Genomic DNA, 21,979 nt, shown 5'->3' with positions numbered 1-21,979 from the left:
CACGGTGATGGGGGCTGTGGGACAGTTTCGTGTTGTGGGGCGGATTATGAGGAGCTCCGACTTCTCCGGTGAGCAGGAGAGTCCGATACTCCGCGCATGCGTTTGGGTGAGGATAGCCGCGGACTGTAGGGTGTTCTCTATGTCTCCATCACTGCCATGGGTGGTCCATAGCGTGATATCATCGGCATAGAGTGTATGCCGAAGGTGAGGGATGGTTTGTAGCTTGTGGGCAAGGGGAATGAGAGTGACATTGAAGAGGAAAGGGGAGAGGACGGACCCCTGGGGGGTTCCGACCCCACTAAGGGTGTATGGGGGGGAGATGTGGGGACCGAAGTGAATTTCGGCCGTGCGGTTAGTAAGGAATGTTTGAATATAGGTGTACATACGTTCACCTATGTTCAAGGGGGAGAGAGCCGCCATGATCGCTTGATGGTCCAGGCGATCAAAGGCCTTGGAGAGATCCAAGGCTAAGACAGCTTTTGTGTGACCCGGAATGAGGGGGTCGAAAATGTCCTGCGTGAGTTGGAGCATGGCGTCCTGTGCTGACAGATGGGGACGGAAGCCCACCATGCTGTGCGGGTACAGGTCTTGCTCCGCCATGTGTTGGGTGAGTCGAGCGAGTGCGACGTGTTCGAAAAGCTTGCCTAGTCATGAGGTTAGTGAAATGGGACGGAGATTTGAGGGTGTAAGTGGTTTGTGGGGCTTTGGTATGAATATGATTTTGTCGTGACGCCATGATTGGGGAAGAGTGCCCTCCTGCCAGCATTTGTTGAAGTACTCCGTGAGCTGGGCGATCGATTGATCGTCCAAATTGCGGAGCATGGCATTAGAGATCCGGTCAACTCCTGGGGTGGAGTTAGAACGGAGAGTCAGGAGGGCCGCTCTGACTTCTGTCTCCGTGATCTCTGCGTCGAGGTTGGCATTCGGGGCGCCTGTATAGGGGGGCAGGGGGTTTGAGGTACCGGGAGTTGTATGTGTGTTTCTAAGTATATTAATGAGTGCGTCAGGAGAAAGGCCGGTCTTGTGTATAAGGCGTGTGACGTGGTGTTGTGTGGCTGTTTTGGATTGCGTGGGGTCAATTAGGTGACGGAGGAGTTGCCAGCTACGTTTGGAGGACAGATTGCCAGCCAAACTGTCGCAAATCTGACCCCAGTTTGATCGGCAGAGCTCCTCAGCGTGCTCAGTAATTTGTGTTTGCAGCGCGGCCAGCCGCTTTTTAAGGGTCCGATTGAGCTTTTGCCCCTTCCAGCGCTCTAGGATGATATGGTGGGCCTCCCAAAGGTGGGCCAGGCGAGTGTCGAGGGTGGGCGTATCTGTTGTTGTGACAAGGGTTCGCGTGTGTGTGGAGACATCGTTCATGAGTGATGCCACCCACTGGTCGATGTCTATAATGGAAGCGTCAGGGAGGGCCGCCCGTGCGGAGCGTACAGCATCCCAGTTGGTGATTTTGTGTGTTAGGTGACGGGCCTGTCTTTGCTTGTACGGTACTGTAACGGAGAGGATGTAATGATCGCTTCCTAATGTATGACGCGTTGTGGCCCACGTAATACCAACCAGGTTGCGGCTCAGTGTTAAATCCGGGCTGGTGTCCGCGCTGACACTGTTACCAATCCTCGTGGGGGTGTTAAAGTTGTTGTGTATTGTGAGGCGGAGCTCTTGTACCAAGGACCAGAGACGCCGGCCTCGTCCAGTGGTGGTGCGGTAGCCCCAGTCAGTATGCTGACTGTTGAAGTCTCCTCCGATAATCAATGGATGCTTGCCTGCAAGACGGTGGAGATCTCGCAGTAGCGTTTCCAATGAAGCCATCGGGTGAGATGGTGGGTGGTATATATTGGCGACAAACATCGATGGTAGTGAGTGTGTATCTTGTATGATTTCTGTAAGTACGCAGGGCGTCTCGGAGGTGATGTAATGGGTTTGGTGTGTAATGGAGCGATGTATGAGTGTGGACGCCCTGGGTGTATTCGTGGCGTCCGAGTGAACAGATGTGTAGCTAGGAAGTGTGGCAGGGCTATGTGTGTCCTGAAGGAGAAGGATGTGGGGCGTGGGAAATGTGGGGAGGAGGAGTTGGAGGGGTGCGCGCTTGCCCCGGAAGCGGCGGCAGTTCCACTGAAGAATTGATAAGGAATTAGGAGGGAGCCCCGCCATACTGGAGCTTTGGTGGGGTAGTTCTGTGGGGTAGGTGGGCTGGATTGATGCGGCGGATTGAGGTGTAGCGAGGGAAGGGCCTGCTCTATTGTTTGGAGGCGGGCGTCGTACTGTGCAAGGCTCATCTCTAGGGTGTGCACCATGCGCGTAAATGCCGCTTCAATTTGTTGCTCGAACCGCTGGGAGAGGTGGTCGATGAGGTGATTGAATTTTGCCTCTAGACGCGCGTCCATCTCAGCGAGTTTAGCATCCAGGCGGGCCTCGAGGGATGTCAGGTCGGTCTGGGTAACGGGTGTGGGCTCTGTTGTTCGTTTTTTCTTGGGTGGGGGTGAGGGTGGGGATTGGGAGACGGACTCTTCCACGTTTTCTGTTGTTGTTTGAGGTAGTGGAGTGTGCTGGGCGGGAGGGACGGTTGGTGTAAGCTGTGGAAGGACGGAGGTGGGGGTCTGGATAAGAGAGGTAAGACGACCCACCTCGTCTCGCAGGGCCTGGAGCTCCCGGTCACGGGGATCCACCTGTGTGGGCGGAGGGGCCGGGGGCTTGCTGGCATTGTTGACTCTGCCGGCCACTCTGTCCGCCCAGGAAAGTTGACGAGCCTGTTGGTCTTGGCGGCGGCGAGATGATGAACGCGACTTGCTGGACCGACGCACGTCGGTGCGGTCCGCGTCTCGGTCCGGTGTGCGGGAGATGTGCTGTTGCAGTGAGGCGGGTGGTGAGCGGCGTCCCCTGCCTTTGCATCCTCTAGTGCCGGTCATGTGGGCGCCTCCACATAGTATGCAGGCTGGGGTGCATGTCGGAGTGTCCTCTCGTGGGTGGGGGACGCCACACCTTGGACAGTTGTGTGTGCGCTGAAGGGTGCACACGTCCGAACGGTGTCCAGGTTGACGGCAGTTTGTACATGCGTCGAGGTGTCCTCTGTAGGGGGTGCAGTTGTGGAGGCCGCCTCCGTAGGAGATGGTTCTGGGCACCGGGCCCCCCCGGAAAGTAATGAGGATTGAACGGGTCTGTCCCATGCGGCGTGCATCAATGATGGGGGCCGTAGGGTTGCCCACGATGAGGTCTTCTGAACCTGTGTCGGGGTTTCCTCCCAGTAGGCGTTGGTAATAACTCCCCTTACTGCACCATCCGGGGGGGGCGATGTAGGCACTGACAGCGTAGGGTTGGTTTCGAATTTTGAGCTGTTGAATGGCGACCAGGCGAAGCGCGTCAGCTTGGTGAGGGGTGCTCATGGTGCATGTGTTGTTTATGGGGTGAATGCGCAACTGGGTGGCGTCTGGATCTTGGATGTCCTTGGCCGCAGCTATCAGGGCGAGGCGAAGCTGGCGCGGTTGAAGGTCGGTTAAAGAAAGGCCTCCGTTCGAGCGGAAGACAATCTTGTAATCTCCCGCAGGTAACGGTGGCTGGCGTTGCGACCTTTGCGCCGCGAGACGCGCCGCTCGCAGCTGGGACGCTTGGTGTATGGAATGTGTCGGTCGTGAGCCGGCGCTGGCGTTCGCCTTGTCCTGGATCTTCGGCGCATCTTTTTGGCGGGTGGGTAGGTTCAGGATATGAGTCCAGTCCCTGGGATTGTAGTCCTTGGGGTTGATGGTCTCCCCGAGCACCTGGACCTCCATGCTCTCGCTGTGGGTGAGGTGGCAGGTGAACGCACGGTGGCGCGAGGCCTACTGCGGCAGCTGGTCGGTTAGGGGTGGTTTGCGGCCCGTGGGCCCACGTAGGAGAGACCGTCGGCCACCAAAGTAGAGCTGATCGTAGTGCTCACCTTTATGAACGGTGTAGTGAAGAGGTGGGCACTGCGGGGCTCGTACTTCGAAGAAATCGCCGTGTTTCTACGGAGCCGATGCGTAGCGCGTTCGCACTCACCGGCCCCCTAGCGGTCAGTCGCCTCGGCGTGAGAGACGAGCACGCTATCCACTCCGCCATGCCAGCTCGATGGTTTGGAATGAACAAAGGCGCATATAGTGAATACGGTGTCTTCACTCACTCTCATCCTCCTCCATTTCCTTCCGGCGAGGTTTAGGTGTCCACCGACAAATGAGAGACAGATGCATTTCCTTTCCTCAAAAACCAATTTACCGACGAGCGAGGCGTAGAACCGAATGGGCGATGGCGTTCTATGGACTCCTTGGCAGCGTTGCAAGACGCTGTCGCGTTCCACTCTTAGGGGCGAAGCTTAACATCTTAACCACACATCAGTGGTCACACCTTAGGTAAAAAAAGTACCCCCCCCCCTGAATTTTGACGGGTGTCCACCGAGATATGTGAGACAGTTACTGCGTAATTTCCTTTCCTCAAATACAATTTTCATTTTCTTCAATACGGCTCCTCTTTATCTATCTTCTTTCACTCCCACCTCCCTTCCTCTACGGTGCGGTTCAGGTGTCCACCGAGATGACAGAGAATTACTGCGCCATTTCCTTTCCTCAAAAAGCGTTGCGTTCAAAGGGCAAGGCATCGCGCCGAACGGGTGGTGGCGTTCCGTGGACTCCCTGGCAGCGCTACAACGCGCTGTCGCGTTCCACTCCTAAAGGCGAAGCTTAAGCGTCATTAATTAGCAGTTAATTAGCATTCAGGCATTAATCAGTAATTAACAATTAATTAGTGATTTGCCATCACTTAGTAATTAGTACTCAAATATATGTGACGCCACCAGTGCCACAGAAACAGTGAAGGTGGTGCGGAAAGCGCTTCCGCTTCTACCCACTTTAGACAGTCAAAGTGCCCCCTGAATTTTTTACCTAAAGTGCGGTCACTGATGTGTGGTTAAGATGTTAAGCTTCGCCTCTAAGAGTGGAACGCGACAGCGTCTTGCAACGCTGCCAGGGAGTCCATAGAACGCCATCGCCCATTCGGTTCTACGCCTCGCTCGTCGGTAAATTGGTTTTTGAGGAAAGGAAATGTATCTGTCTCTCATATCTCGGTGGACACCTAAACCTCACCGGAAGGGAAGGGAGGAAGATGGCAGTGAGCGAAGACACCGTATTCACTAGACGCGCCTTTGTTCGTTCCGAACAATCGAGCTGGCATGGCGGAGTGGATACCATGCTCGTCTCACACTCCGAAGACCGGGGTTCGATTCCCGAGCTCGACCAATTTCCTACTCGGTTTTATTTATTTATATGGCCTGACTAGAAAAGTTAATTAGGCTAATCGGGCAATTAAGAAATTAACTAAGCTCAGTCCCACTTACTTGGAGCATCACTATACGATCCCTTCAATTGGTTGCCTGATTACTAGCCAAAGTACAATTGGCCCCGTTTGAAACTGGCGCACTGTGACGTCACGACCGTTTCGACCAACTGAAAAGCGTGACATTTCTGTCGACAACTGCTGCTTACAACGATGAGACATTAAAGGCTTTCGCCTTAAAATTTCAAAACAGAACCTCTCAATGCGCCATCTATTTGATCTTTGTGTAGCTACATGTTGACGTAAAAGGGAAATAATGCAAAGTCATGAGCGAGGGGTGGTAAGCGATGCTATAGGTAGATGGCGCAAAGACGCAGGGGCGAAAGGCGTAGCCTATTGCTAGTCGTCAGGCTGCTTACTGTTTGGCGCTCTACGCGTGCGAGCGCGACTCTCTTCCTCTGTTCCTACGTCCCTCTCGAGAGGATCATTCGATGTTATGACGTGGAGCGGTAGAAATAACAACCTGCTTCACAAAAACCCTTTCAGCGACCTCTTTGGGCAGCGTGAATATGCCGTGCGCCGTGAACGAGTTCAAAGTGCAGCGCAGAGTCCATGAATGTCCATCTCGTCGGGCTGCTTCAATAGAGCGCGTATAGGAGTTTGAAGTGAACGCGCCGCGAAGACCAAGACAAAACCATGCAGAAGCGAGGACTGAGTTGTCAGTGCAACCGACGCAGAGGCAAGACCGCGTCAGCGGAAAGAACACACAGCACGTTACACGGCAACCGAGACGCACCAACGCAGGAGAAAATACTGGCCAGGTCATGGATCGGAGATCCTGCAAGCCGGCTGCAGTGTCAAGAAATTAACGACGGTGCAACAATAGCTTATGCCACTGAAATTTGTATTAAGGATGTTACAGCTCGGTAACTGTTCACTTTTTAATTCAAGATACTGTTTTTGAATCTCTGTACTTTATTATATCTTGAACGGGAGCGGACAAAACACATTTCCTCAATCTCTACAGCGTACGTTATTATGTTTTAAACAAGACTGCGGTGTGAGCAAACTTCCTGGTCATGATTTTCTGCTAATTACTTGCACATCTTACTTTCGATTCCCGTTATCATACTACTCTGTTTAGCGACTAAGACGCACTGACGTCAGCTGATTTCATCCATAGTCCGTAGCCTCTAAAAAAAAGGAGCAGCTGAGCCTAGAGGCAGGCCTCTCATCAAGAAGTTGAAGACGAAGAGGAACGAAGCGTTCGGGCGCCGGCTGGTACCATTACGCCTCTCTGTTTTCTGCAAGTGTTTTCAGAAAGCACGGCGTACAGCACACACAGGCTGCGCCTGATGACATGCGATCCCTGCTGGTCCTCACGTTAGCCCTGGTGTCCAGCGGCCAGGAAACCGGTGGCCACGGTCGGCGCTGGCAAAACTACCTCAGTGGACTCCTCGCCCAGCTAGCCCAGGTGGGTTCGGTTCACTGCTCGTTTTCGATTCCACGCTTCTCTGCTAAGCCGTTTTACACCTGTGCAATGAAATAAATCCCCATCCCCGATTGCGATGTACAGACATAAGGACGTTCGCCTGTTCTAATTCTCACCTTTATCATACGTATATGTCTAAATTAAAATGCGACAATAAAATATATTCAGGAAAATTAGAAAGGCATTATCTCCCTAACTGAAGTGAGACACTCGCATATTTGTATAATTAATTCCTTAATACGTTTGTGACGCTAGAAGAAACTGATTTATCATCACAGCCTCGTCGCAGGCTCAATTGATGACGTTATGCCTTCGCTGTCGTTTAAGTATGGCAGAGCCAAACCGCGCTTTCTAGTCTGAAGGAGAGTTCACACTACGAATAAAATCACGGAGTTTGCTTGTTCCCAGTGCGTTTAAGCCACCCCATGTGACGTATTTAAATACATAAGAGGTGTGGTGAAATAAATTCTCTCTCTGGCTCATTTCTATTGCGCTTAAAAGCAGAGAACTGAAGAAGAGACAGGTTGGAAGCGTTTATGGTAGCGTTTATCAAATTTGTTTGGCCCAGATGAAGGGATTGAACTTTGTAACTGAGTTTTCGCATCTTCATATGTTAGCTGGCGTTGCGCGACGATGCGATCAAAATAATGTGGTCACATAATGTCTCAGGCAAGAAGTTTTAAATGTTAGTGGGTAGTATTTACGTTACGCCAGTGAGAACTAGGAGTAGTCTAGGCAAGCCTAGCACAAAGCTCATTGTGCTTTCTTCGTGCTCATACTCGAAATCCATTTGTCATGGCTACCCATAAGACCCACTATCTCGTGCACGCATGCGCCAACATTTTATCCGCTGGATGAGCGCTGCCTGTAACCTGTACTCTGGATTATCTATTGTAATGCTTAGCTCTTGATATGCGAGCATATTTCTATCAATATTTGCTAGCAATGAAAGGCAGTAGTGGAATTTATATTCACTGCACAACATGAGATTTCTGCTCGCCTAAATAAGAAATTTAACCTGGCATTTGATAAAGAACATGACAACAAAATAACCAAAATTCACAGCTCTGTGTTTGAGCAACACTAACATTACGAAAATTTCGTAAACATTAAACAAAGTGAATAAATTGCGTCTACTCGTTTCACACTGAATGCCCAGAGATTCATTCTATACAGTGGACTGCTGTATTGCGATAAACATTCGATGATATTGCTAATTTGCAACGAGGAACGTAGATGTTGGAATATGTCCTATGGAAGCGTTCTGGAAGGCATGCAGCTATATAGTCACTAGTACAAGCATGCGGCCCTGCAGGAGTCTCCGAAGCCTGACCAAAGACACGAGCTCTGGAAGCAGCTGCTGTCGGGACGCGTCCGGTCTTTCCTGGTCGGTGAGGACGAAGACCTGGCCGGTCAAGTGGGCGCCGGCAGGGACGGCAACTACGAAGAGTTCTACTACGGCGGCGAGATACCTCTCAAGTTGGACGATGGAGACCGTCTGAGTGCCGCCTGGAGGAAGCAGGTGGCGGACACTCTTATTGCACCACCGGCCCCCGTCCAGCGCCGCCGACACACAACTAGGGTGACATCCCCAGTGGAAGTATTCTCGCCCTACCGCCATCCCACAACACGACAAACGACAAAGGTACGTCTATCGATGATCCCGTGAACTCACGGCAAAAGTATTTGTTCGTCTCTGCAGTCATAACGCATAGGAGATATTCCTTGACCTTTAGATAACGAATTGCCGTATCAAAAGGCTCATTTTCTGTTTTGTCTATGCTCTTGAGAGGAAATGGCTTGGAAGTACATCCTTCTTTTTTATGCAGTCAAAGGCTTGTATATTAGGTGAGCTCGAAAAATACATGCACCCCAGGTGGTCGAAATTTTCGGAGCCCTCCACTACAGCGTCCCTCATAGCGTAAGTAACACTGGGACGATAAACCAAACAAATCCAGATATGGACTCATTGTCCCACAAACTTCTGACAAAACATTTCTTACGCCTAATGGCCAACATCACAACATAATTAAACGATTTTCCGAAAGCGCAGAATCGCATCCGAGAGAGATTTCTAACATGATTTGTCTATGCTCTTTGAGTGTTCCTTCTTCAATGTATGCGTCTACGAATAGCGGCATTCTTCTCTTGCGTTGCTGACTAGGCTGAAATTTTAAAATGAACTGCTGGGGAGTAAACCCAGTGATAAAAAACAAACACGAAAAAAATGCACAAAGCTAGGCGGATGTAAAAATGACATTGAGCTTTCTACGTTTCAGGAATACACCATCAAAATAGCCCTAAGCTTTCCAGTCTACAAGGGCGTAGTCGCGGTCATTCCCGAATTGACATACACCTGTAAGGGAATCAACTCAATAGATTTTGTCCTTGAAACAAAACTGGCAAATTAAAGCTACAAGTGGGACACAAAAAATGATTCAAAACGAAACAGTCTCTCGATATTCTTAATCTACATAGGAACGAAGATACTTCGGGGATAGTTTTGTTCCACACCCTATTATTGCAGCCCCTATCCAGTGTCAACCATATTAGAACAGGCTTCAAGGTAGCAATTCTAGCGACAAGGATAAACGAATATATAACAGTTTATTGAGGAGCCTTCTCTGACGTTTCGCCGAAGCCTCTAGTCCAGGACCCCGAAGAAGACTGCAGTAGCTCCAGCACGGTCCACCAGGCGGAACCAGCAAAGAAACACACGACACAAGCTCTGGGATTCTGTAGCTTCTATTTGGTCTTACGTTTGGTTTTCTGGAATGCGTCGATGAGTTCTCCAGCTATGCTTAATGCGCTTCCCCTTCAACGAAATCCGGCTAGCGCGATAGATTGCGTCACCGTTGGATACTGGAAACCGTATTCCATGGCTGAAGCACGATGAACTGTAGATCGAAGGAGGAAACGCTCAGGAACACAGCACGGACCCAACACAACATTGAGCCATCAAACCCAGTAAAATGCAGCGTTGTACATTTTGTGAACGTTTATGCGTAGCTTCCGAAACCCGCACCTCTATCTTCAGGGGTCGACCTGTTTTTATAAAACAATTGCCTGCTTTTTTTTTCTTGCCTCACTTCTTTCGTACAGGCGTCGAATGCAAGCTCGAGTGAGTCTCCGCACCAACGTCGCTTCCTGGACATCCTCAACGCCCATGGCGCCCGGCATCAGCGCGAACCACCTCCTCAAGCTCCTCTGCTCTGTCGCTGTTCGCCGAAGCAGAATGAAAGCAGCAACGGCAGTGCGGACACCATGGCCGAGCTGATGACAACATCCACGACATCTCGACAGCCTCCGTTGCTCCTTGTCGTGCCCGGACTATTGGTGGCGCCACGCGACGGACCCTTCGCCGTTGTCTTAGAGAACAGGACGACCAACGCGAAGTTTTGGGGTCCACAATTTGATTCTAATACTATTTCAACGTCCGTACCAATACCTACGGTCACGCTCAAGAGACGTCGGCTGCGATTTGTATTGCTGCTCGTGGTCTTTGTTTTAGCAGTGTCGGCGTCACTGGCCTACTCCATGCGCTCGTACCTCGCAAAGTACAAGCGAGAGTACGAGATTATCAGAAGTGCTCAGTTCCTCTGATATTCCTCGTCCGGCACCTTAAAAGAACTTGCTTCTCGCATAAGGCTTTTTAACCGTATTGATATTTTGTTTTATTTTGTACAATAGTAACGTTCCACTAATTGTTTCCCAAATGCTCAATTTTGTGGCCAATAAAAAAAACTAAAATGTGGGCTAAAATTTCGTGACCTTGTGTGCATCATCACAGCTAAAGGAATGCGACGTTTGTCACTATTGTTGAATAATCTGCTTCTTTGTTGCCTTCGTTCCATAGGTTCCAGTTGAAGCCTTTCAGTACAAAACTGAAAAAATCGCACAGGTAGATGGCATGATGCATGAGCCTAGATTTGTCCCCTCTATGACTAGGTGCAATATATATCACATTATCTGGCGCGTAAACTTGAGCAAAGCCACCAAGTACATTGAATTACTCTGTCTACGCCTATTTCTACAAATACATCACTATTCAGGTCACTTAGCTAGCAAGCTAACTGTACGTGGGCGCTCAGGAAGCCACGGCTCTCATGAAGGCTTTTGCACAAGCTATGAGCCTCTAATAAGCTCTAATAAGAGCTACCTTCGAGGCGTTGTTAGCTATGAGCATAAGGCTGGTTGTGTATTAGTCTTTCCTTGGAGTCCAGCGTCATTCAGGTTCCCTCTCTCGTGGGGAGAAATGAACGTCTTTTTTTTGTATTTAATGGGAAGAAGAGCTTCTTACGGGCATTCATCTCTGCCACCAGAGACGTCGCAGACTACAATTTTCTCTATTGCTTTTTGCACGTAGGGTATTCTTGACGGCAATGGCGAGTTATCTTGCCGTATATAAACGTATACCTACTTTTGTCCTCTGAGTCGGCACTGCAACGGAAGAATTTCATGGATGAAATAATTTTCTTACCATTTTTTTAGCGTAGTTAATAAAAACTATAAATGAAATATATTCCGCTGTTGCTATATGTAAACGAATCCTTTAATCCGCCTCATCAGTAAAGTCGCTGGTACGGCGTTGTCAACAGTGTAATTACGTATGATGCTATTACTGCTTCGTTTTTGTGCGCCTCCCGCGAAGGTATCAGTCGTTTTTCTTGCATTGAATTTAACAGTTTTTGGTGTGTATCTTTTTGAGACCTGAAAAAAATGGGCCCGTTTTTTTTTCACATGCAATATTATTTTTTTGAATTTTCGCATGCGTTTTCTAGCCAGGCGTATCACTGCACTCACTGAAAAAAGAATACGGTAAGTAAAAACAATTTCAAAGTCGTCACAAAGCATGATGCACATTTTAAATTTCATGAGAAGGCAAGCGCCCTTTGGGTCTGAAAGAAATAAAAAATGTACTCTTTCCCGCCTACTGCGTGATGAAACGTTGGCCCCTTTGGTACGTCTCGCGTACCTCTGTTTACATTCTGGTGTGTCCAATAGACCGGCACTCTGTTTGCGTATCCGGCACTGTCTTCATTTCACTGGGAGATCTTACTAGGTGGGCGCTTCAGTATTCAGGAGTATTCAGTATTCAGTATTCAGTTCTTCACCTTTACCATCGCGAGTCAACTACTGTCGATAGAAAAAAAGTAATATTTGACAACTCCGGTACATGCCTAGGACACTTCTCCCGAACACGTAGGTATTTCCGCCATTATGCATCCCGCTCAGCAAACACTGAAGTTCAGTTGACAAAGAAGCGCAGAGTGAGACGTGTCGCAGATTTTCGCAAGCAACGGGACAAAACGCATTAAATCCTTAAATTGGTTTCATTCAGCACTTTTTAATTGTTTTTATATGCCTGTGTGTGTGTGTGTGTGCGCGTGCGTGCGTGCGTGTGCGTGCGTGTGTGTGCGTGTGTGTGCGTGTGCGTGCGTGTGTGCGTGCGTGCGTGCGCGCGTGTGTGTGTGTGTGTGTGTGTGTGTGTGTGTGTGTGTGTGTGTGTGTGTGTGTGTGTGCGCGTGTGTGTGTGTGTGTGTGTGTGTGTGCGCGTGTGTGCGTGTGTGTCTGTGTGAAGAGGGGACTTTTTGCCTACATATGCGCTGCCATGGGCACTGTGTGCGGCGGGGAATAACAGAGTTACTGGTAAAGGCTATTCATTCGCGATCGCATCCGTGGGGCCCGAATACTAGGGAGCCTACTGCATACGTGATAATATATATGCCTTATATTAGCACTTTCCTCCTGAATACTGAAGATAATTCTATGAACAAAAGCACATAAATAACAAAACAATAAAGGCATCCGTATTTGTTGCCTTTGGTGCATTTATGTTCTTTAAGGCTTTCAACGCACGCATTGTTCAGTATCTGAGATATAACCGTTCGTCGAAACGAAAGCATTTCGCGTATATGAAAGAGGAGACAGAGAAAACATTGGAGACTCATTGGAGACACTGGAGACAATTGAATTTATCTACGCATTGGACGCATTGTACACCCGTTCCCATTTGCTGCAGGAGTATTCTCTCCTAAGAAAAATGAACTCAGTGCTTGTGCACCCATTAAAGTGTGAGTAACAACATTGTGTGAAAATCGCAAGCAAGAGACAGAGTTTTATGCAGCGATGAATTCAAAGATTGCGTACGCTGACGAACGTTTGTGTCCTAAGAGTAGCGCTCACACTGCTCTCCGTTTGCACTCATGCTGCTGGTTCTAAGAGAGCTATCTCGTAAGCTTCTTCACGTTTTGCAACGAACCAAAAGAGCGGTTTAAAAACTCCGCCTGTTACTGGATGGAAATGCCAAAGGGCTCGCATGAAACACTGAAACAGGTGGAGTGTACTTTACTCCCTCAGTTGCTTCACATAATAAATGATTTAACTATACGTGAGCCCTCCTAACAACGGTCAATGGCTTTCTCAGGGGTCAAGCAGTGAATCGGTTCTGCATATTATCAGCGGTCGTGGCTTGTTATGTAAGCACTACATTTTTTAAATTTTTTTATGTAAATGCAATCACTTTACCAGATTGCGTCACTACTTGGTTCCGTCTCTTTCAATAGTGCGTTTACAACGCGCCCTTTAAGTTCACCTCTTCTTGCATGCAACCTTGTTCCACGTGCGGCAGGGTCGACGACCCATTTTCGCATCAGGTTATAGGATATCACCGCACCTATCGCGCATCTTGTGAATAGATGCGAAATAAGCAAAGCGAAACTGTAAGCGAGCATACTGGAGTCTAGATGTTTTCCCAAGCTGGAGCGAGCATAAATGTTTTCTTTAACATCAGATAACGCAAGAGGCCCATTTGAAGTCTCATTTTAGACTACTAGCGCCGACAGCGAGTATCCCATAGGTAGTGTCGAAAGAAATTGACGCCGCTCAAGAAATGAAACTGCAAAACTAGAAAATGTATTTGCTTTGTGCTCTGTTCTAGATCTCCTGGGCACAAGTCTACTCTTACATTGGTCGTGAATAAATTATTCAACTGAGAGTAAGACTACGTTTTGTTATCTTGATCACGCAAAAGAATAGTAGCATTTCATGCATGGTTTTTCCAATCGATTAGCGGTTGTAGGTGGGGCAATACACGGTTAATAAAGTTATTATGCAATAGGCTTGTGTCACATTTTGCTTATTCTTATTCTCAGTCTCATCATCATCATGATCATCTCATCATCATATCATTGTCTCATCTGACGATAGCGGATAATTTTCACATCCTTCTCGCGACCGTTGTTCGCGCCTTATTACCTACTCTTCTTGCTTATTCCATGCTTTCGTTTCGTCTGTCATTTTATGTCGTTTCGAAGTGTTTTAGAAACAATTTGCTTCTCCGAACACTTGTCTTTCCGCTCAGTTTCCTTTATCTCTCTTTCTATTGGTCCTACCCGTCATCCATTTTCGTTCTTTATCTCGCTGTTTATGTTTCTTGCGTATTTTGGACGTTTTTCTTGCGGCGTGCTTTTAAGATCCCCTTTTCCACCGTCTCACCTCGCACGCATTCACCGCTACATCCGCTGTCAACAGCTCACGGCACAATCCAGAACTTACGAAATGCCAGGTCTCCTGGGACATCGCAGAGTGCACGCAAAAGAGTGGCGTGTGAAGATCAACAAACGTTCCACAGAAGTAAAATAAGAAGCGGGATGACACAATCTTCTTCCCCAAAGTAACTTTATTCCCTGCTGATAGGAATATATAAAACAGCTCAAATATTGGGTAAAACACGCAAACAAACACTGTAAATGTTCGCTGACCCCCCAGTAAATTTGAACTGGCGGCACAGAATATATTGGGGGGTGACGGGCCTCCAAAAACGCGATGCCCACGCAACGATGACGACTGATGACATTACCGCTCACCGTGGTCATCGCTCTTGTGGGCAGACAGAGGTGCATCTTCTTAGAGGAAGCAGGGTGGCTTGGAATTTATTCTTAGCCGGTTGCGGCAATCTGGAAAGGCGTCTCAAAAATGCAGGTGCTCAGGGTGGCGACAACATATTTTTTGTCGCGCTTAAGTTTGATTCTCAAGCCGCTGCTTTCAAACGCTGCATGATTGATTCCTAGTGAAACAAGAAACATCCCTTTAAGCGAAATCAAAGTTTTTTAATGCAGTGGTCAAGCCGACTACATTTTGTACACTTCACAGAACTTTTAGAAATATTTGTGCTTTCATTTATAATCTTTCAAAAGTCGCTGCGATGTAGCCTCCTATGTTTCTTAAAGCAGATAGGTGTGGTAAACGAATTGTATAGTTGCGTCTTTATGAAAAAGGTTTTCACTGCGGTCTAAAAATTGCCTAATAGGCTCGCATGTCTGGTGCCGATACGTGGTGCTAATGTGTTTATTTATTAGTATACTGGTGATCCGCGATAGCTTCAGATGATAAATTTATGGCTTTCATGCTGAAGCGCACCTTTGTCTGGTCATTGTTTTCTCAGGAATATTTATCACAGTTCTTCTTTATTAAAGAACAACTTGCAATTACTTGAAACTGTTTCAGTCATAAGATCACTAACAGGGTGTATTATTTACGGGCTGATAATTTCAAAACCCGACACCGAAAGCTTTTACCATTTGTACATTATATCGGGTGTTTCAGCGAACACATTTAAATACTTTGAAAAAAAGAATTTTGGGGGTAAAAATATGGCTTTTGCGATATAGTATCAGCAGGGCTGGCGGACACCAGGAAACGGGTGAACTGTCTTAGCTAGTAAGCTGGTTAACTAATTTTTGATAATTAACTTTTTAACTAATAGAGCTAGGCGCCTAGTTGCAATTTGAGATTTGTATCTGGTCGTTACTAACAGCAATACCAGTTTTTAGAATTTTGAAAACGTGATTACCCTTGACGCTATGGCTCGACAAAATTTGTCTTTTTCGACTAGTTACGTACACTGGAGAGGTTGCTTTGCTTCCATGCTTTCTAAATGGCATGTATTTTCCCGCTATGCAGTCAAATTTTGTCGAGACACAGCGGCGAGGGTAATCGCGTTTTAGAATTTTTAAAAACTTATATGGCCAATACTAACGACAGGCTTCAAATCTCTAATTGCAACTAGCCACCTTACTATACTAGTTAAAGAGTTAATTATTAAAAATTAGTTAATCAGCTTACTAATTATTGCTATTCAAAGGTTGTCTGGTGTCTGCCAACACTGGTAATACTATGCTGCAAAAGCCATATTTTTACCTCAAAAAGTCTAATTCTGAAAAATTTTGAAAGTGTTCACTGAAACATCTCGTATATACACGTAGCCAGTTACTATTCCTGTCTTCAGCAATTCAGCATTTCAGGCGCAGCTCGCTTTACAATCATGGAAACATGTGTACACAATCGGCACGTACGTTTTTTTAAGGTTGTACACAGCGCCTGCTATGCTACTGCTCCCGAGCCGGTCGAAGCAGCCTCTAGGCTTCGCTGCTTCGGTGTGCGCTTTGACAGCTATCAATACATATAAGCTGGCTTCCTAAAGAAAGAAGAGAGTTGTGAATTGGCGTGTCTTTGATACATGATGCACGCCGACGCGTAGCTGCCACAAAAATCACAGAAGTACTATCGCACCCCGAACTGCTCCTTTCCTTGTTATGCTGCAACAAAAGCCACTTCAGTTGCAGTGGTATGCGCTTGACGCAACGATATCTTGTATGCTTGCCTCTATTACTGCTGAAGCCAATTATATACTGCACCTAAAGTAGGGATGTACTTTATAAGGTTAAAGACATTAACATGGGCGTTTCAAGTTTCGGCATTAGTGGGTCGTAATAGCCTCCCCCCTCCTCCTCTCTCTTTCGCTTTGATGCGCATGGTAAATTAGGAGGTTAAAGGCGTAGCTGCCACCGAACTTTGAACTTGGTTACGGTCTCTCATTTAGGGAACACGAAAGATTTCATGGGTTGGCCTCTAACTGGCTTTTACATTTCAAAGATTCAAAGCTGTGCAAAAGCGCTGTGTGTGCTTGGCTATGCAACGAGTTTGCCGCGTATCGCGCGAACAGCTGGACAGAACAAACTGGGTTATAAATAGACGCAAACGAAAGCAAGGATGCCATTTTCTTCCGCATACGAAGAAAATGAACTTGTGCATACCGAGAAAAGAATACTATCATGTTATTGTCATGTCGTCGCCGGACATGTACTCGATGTTACCTTGACACCTTTTTATATGTTTTAGGTCGTTCAACACCCTCAAACCATAGACCATAAGCCTTTTTATAAGTAGGGGCCGAGGACTCGCCAAGCCCATGAGGCTTTTTTGCTGGGCAGTCTTCATCCTTAGGATTGATAAATCTCTGCGATTACAAGCATACACTTTCCGTAGATACTTCGTAGTTGAAGGAAAAATCGTCCTGAACGGTGTTATAAAATAAAATAGCCCACAATGCGGTCTGTAATATCTGTGCAAACTGCACTGGTTGTTCATTTGGCTTTTGCGGTGATCGCCTTGGCGTGCCATCTTTGAACTGTATTTCGCCGCGGATTTTTCGTTCAAGTGCTGCGTTCGCACCTCGATGCAGGAGTCGTCTGTGGGATAGAAGTGACTGGAAGTTTGGTGGGTGCGGCTTCTGGAGGGTGCCGGTGGGTTGTTTGGAGGAGGGAAGCACTATTCTTAAGGGTGAAAATGGGAGGAGAGCGGATGGGTGTGTGTAGTTGCTGGAGGTCCCTGGGGAGTTCACGGCGGCATCACCTAACACTGGAAGAGGTTTTACCAAAGAGAGGACAGTAATTCTAGATAATAAAAATAAACGAACTGTGTTATCGCCCATTGCTGTGCTTCAGTGCTTTGTCGTTCTTCTGCTGATCATGATGCCGAGGAACGTTTGTATGTTGTGCGATGTCAGCGCACGTTCTAGTATCCTAACTGGTCAACATCTATCCAGAGGCATCCACAAGGGCATCCATCATGCACTGAAGTGCTCTGGTACGTCATATCCCCCCAATTCAAATTAACCGTGTCATTGCGCCTGTCTCCTCTGGTTGGTGAGCCCAGCGTAACGACGACACTTATTTCAAAAAACACTATCTCAACCTAGCACAACTGCGCCCGCTCTGATAATCGTTATACTTGTAGAAGAAAATCGGTCGTAAAGCCACGCTACACGAACACTCGGTTGAATAAAAAGAGAACAGTGAACGTGTTGTCACTATCAAAGGTCAATGTCCTTTAGATATATATATATATTGGTTTTGGGGGCTTGGCGGAAGAAAATAAAATATGTTCACTGTTTTCTTCTAGCGAACGCTCCAGTGTTTTCTACATACTTCAGAAAGCTTGTCATGAATATACTCAGCATGTGGGCGGTAGATATGACTTTATATCATTCCTGGAGCGAAAGCTGTCTCTTGTGAACACAACACGGATGTGTATTAACAAAACATAAGCTTGTGATAACAGTATTTACACAACAAAACCCACGAAAGCTCAGCGTTAAGCACATTTTCAGTGAAGCCGTAAGCTGGTGTCGTCGCACGGAAAATGAAGGCTAATAATAAACCAGTAGTGGGGATTGCGGGGTTGCTGCACTGTGTAAGCTTTCTATGGTCATATAAGCTTCAAAGCAGGATACACATTTTTTTTATATTCTTCCCGATGTGTATGTCCCTCTTGCCCTTTTTTTTCACCTATACGCGCGTTTGAGGCTTCGCTGGCTCAAGCACCGTGATCTGTTTTCGATAGATAACGACGATGGAAAACAACTCGCTCTCAATGTTAAATTTAATTCCCAGCCAATGCATTCGTGTAATCTCGAATCTACAAAACTGAACTTGCGTGGAAGAGTCATACGTGAGTGTGTATATGTGTGTGTGTGGGGGGGGGGGGGGGGGGGCGCTTTTTTCACTTGCGGCTGCTTACTTCAGATTGGAACGCCGCGTACTCCACAGCAATTATGTTTTCATAAGAAACACCCGTGTGCAAGCGAAGCTTGTTGTTTGTGTAACAAAGTATATTTGCATCGGCAAAAGCACAACGGCAGTGTCTTATTTTATATCACACAGAAAGCATAATACTTTTTTCAGGATATGAACGTGGCAATAAACTGGCACGACTTATAATGCAGCATGCAAGCAGATTATATCTGATCTCAATCAAGAACATGCAGCGTTCTAAACAATGTCGGCCTAATTCAAATTCAATTTGACTTTATTTCCATAAAAACAAGGAAAGAGGCTCAAAAATAAGCGAGACAGGTTCACTTCAATGCGCTGAAACTCCCGTTGCTCGACATACAGGAGCGGCATAGTTTATTCCAACAAAATATATATTTATATTTTGCAGAGAAAGACAAAAGTATCAATTGCACAGAGAGAACCAAGAAAAAAAAACACCCTAATGCCATTTTCTTCTTATACAATTCCAGGTACATCCGGAAAGTAGGAAAATGTTACACTACAGCAAAAACTTTTTTTACAACAAAGCACATATGCAAGGTCCGGTAGGTACTTAGATCATGAAAAGCAAATGGTAGTATCTTTACGTCATCATCATCTTGAGTACGTGCTCTGCGGGGCGAAAGCCTCTTCAATGCCTGTCCAATTAATCTTGTCTTTTGCCAGCTGCGGCCACCGAATCCCTGCAAACTCCATAGCAAACTCCATGTATCTCCATAGCAAAATTTCTAACAATAAAAAACCAGCAGGCAGCCTCAAAATCAAAATTCAGTGTCCTTTTTTAGGTGCAACAAAAGAGACCTGTGCTGCTTATTTTGGATAGGAGTACACCAAAACGTTAACGGCAGTTAAAATCTCAAAGGCTTAAATATTATAATCCTCTATTCATAAACGCCCCTCTCCTGTAGGAGCGGCTGAATCCAACAGTTATATGGGACAGGACACCCGCCGCGACGGGCTTCCTTTGCTCAACCCAAAGAGGCGGGATAAAATTCCGTCCGCGGAGGCGTAATTTCGATACAGGCAAAGTCAAAATTGCTTTGTGCAGTGCGATGACAGTGAAGATTCAAGAAACACAAGTGGGCTAGAATATTATCTAGCCTTGTACTACGACGTCTACAACAGCACACACGGAGGCATGGAATGTAAATCCGCTCATATCAAAGGCGACAGGAGAAACCAATATGCTATTAACAAGAATGTCAATTAGAAATTGTCGTGAGGCAAAGGTCGCTATGAGGTGTTGTTTACGCCTTTTGGGCTGAGCTCATTCAATTCAGTTCGGCATAAAGAGCTCTGCTACTTCGCTATGAAAATTGTTCATGGCTTCTCGATTCTTCAGAGCTCGACAGTTACTGAAACTGGTTCCAAAGTTGGAGAGCGCACTCATGTCCAGCTCTGCTTCTGCATGAGCATCGCCTTCTCCGCCGGAGGATTCTATCCAATTTCATGCAGCGTAAATCTGACAGTCGTTCACACGGCTAATGTTATCTTGAATACAGCAAGGCTGTCTATTGGGCTAGTTAGTTGCAGATAATTTTGCTTATTAGTTTGATAGCTTTGACTAGCATATATATGCTTTCGTGTTGGCCATAAAATTAAGTCGCAGGTTATCACTGTGCCCTGTGCTTCTCTCATATCTTCGTTTTCTGCTCGTAATTTTTGATCAAGATTATGTCTAAATCTGTGAGCACGAACTACTAGAGCTTTGCAGAGAAAGTAGCTGGGCTGTAGTCTCTTCGCAGGTATGGAAATATTTCCTCTAGCAGCACAGAAATGGTTCATGACTCAACATCTGCAATGGAAGTGTCTTGTAGTATTTTTCAGCGTGCAGCAATTTTCCATCCTTCATTTTACGTCCGTATCAAGTGCGTAGCATGCGCCGAGCATATTGTTTAATGACGCCGTATGGATTATTTATAGTAGTGTAGCGTGTCCTTACATGAAAACAGTACTGCCGGCCTGCGACACCTGATGAACTTGCATGCTCGGCAGTGATGCTTTTATTTAACTGACAACAAGCTCACTTATACGCATTGAAGATAACTCCGACTGCGCCCTATCGCTGCGCTAAGAGCCATAGAGATCTTAGCCACCGAACATTGCTCTAGAATGTAAAACTTTATTTGCAGTAACTTAAACTACAACGCAAAGGTTGCTAGCCTGAAGTGCTGTAAGGCATTTGGTTTACCTGAAACTAGTTGACAACAGGTAGAATGGTACAGTGAAGAAGAGGTAGAATACAATGTTAGAAAGATACAAACGTCCATTTAACACTCGCAATACGTCGGGTCGTGAGCCTAGCTGGTCTGCTTAGTGCAATTCTGTTGGATCCTTTAACAGGTGTTTTCTGCTTTATGAACCCTCTCATCGGGATGCTAGCGTCTGAGAGGGTAAGTGCCTGCCTCAAACGCATCAGTGGCTGCTAGGAGCCAAGAGTCGGTTCCGCCTCATCGCACAATGCCAACATCCCTCTCATAGCCCACCAATTCCGAAGAGTGCAAAATTCTCTACGGTCCTTCCTTTGATTTGCTGATCGTTAAGATTCACCATGTTTTCTTTCGAAACGTTGGAATGTAATGGTATGGTCTTCTTTCTCCTGCGTGCTTCCCTAATTAGCACGCATTTACTGTGAGCTCTCACAGGGTGATCACGTGATCGAAGACGCCATTTGGCTAAAAACAAGACAGCTTGCAAGTAACCTTCACTTTAGCCCCATAAAAGTAGTTTCGAAGGGAAGGTACTCAAAGCATTGTTGGGAAAGAGCGAGGAACAGAAAATAATAAAGGCGGGAGAACTGAGCGCAGAGGCGGCAGTTCAGCGAGAGAATGAAGTAATGAGAAGATTTGTTTTGGCCGTAGTGGTGGAATGGTAAAAAAAAAAAAAACTTGAAAAAATGGCAAGCACAAAATCAAAAGCAACGTATTCGCTTTGGCTGTTCTTCCTCCTTTTCCACACTCCGAGTTTTTCTTCCGTTTCAGTTTTGCCTTATTCCTGCTTTTTTTTTTGCACGTTCGTTTATCAGCACGGCCTCTAAGGCCTCTGCCTGGATTTGATTTCGTTCTGTTCGAATCCCTGCCTGTCTGGCAACAAGTTGTTTCAGCGCCTTCGCTTTCCCCTTTTATCCACTGCCTTCGTGCCACCTCAAAAACCCTGAATTCATTAGTATGCACTGCATTAGTTTAGTGTCTACCTCACACCGCATCGCTGGTATTGACTCTCCCTACAGCTTCATGGTTCGAATGCACCCAAAGCACCTCAGTATAGCTTAGAGCGGCATGCACAGTTTCGAGGATTATTTTCCTTTTACATAGGC

At 46.8% G+C, this 21,979-nt stretch overlaps 1 protein-coding gene across 2 annotated transcripts; it reads right to left on the bottom strand.

Moving 5' to 3' along the window:
- Positions 1-489: 489 nt before the first annotated feature.
- Positions 490-4,082, bottom strand: LOC149328875 (uncharacterized). 2 transcript variants are annotated; one of them, XM_089559868.1, is made up of 3 exons: positions 3,908-4,082; positions 2,622-3,768; positions 490-2,543 (listed from the first exon to the last, which is right to left on the bottom strand). In XM_089559868.1, exons 2-3 carry the CDS (start codon positions 3,759-3,761, stop codon positions 1,746-1,748), a joined length of 1,938 nt encoding a protein of 645 aa, XP_089415994.1. In that variant the 5' UTR covers positions 3,762-3,768; positions 3,908-4,082; the 3' UTR covers positions 490-1,745. The 2 variants fall into 2 exon arrangements, with proteins under 2 accessions (XP_089415994.1, XP_089415993.1); XM_089559867.1 differs by having other exon boundaries at positions 491-2,543; positions 2,622-3,809.
- Positions 4,083-21,979: the final 17,897 nt, after the last annotated feature.

Source organism: Amblyomma mixtum, chromosome 9 (assembly GCF_055824585.1).
Source record: "Amblyomma mixtum isolate Tamu chromosome 9, ASM5582458v1, whole genome shotgun sequence".
Taxonomy (NCBI): Eukaryota; Metazoa; Arthropoda; class Arachnida; order Ixodida; family Ixodidae; genus Amblyomma; species Amblyomma mixtum.
The sequence above is the reverse complement of the archived record's forward strand: the minus strand, read 5'-3'. Positions and strand labels throughout refer to the sequence as shown.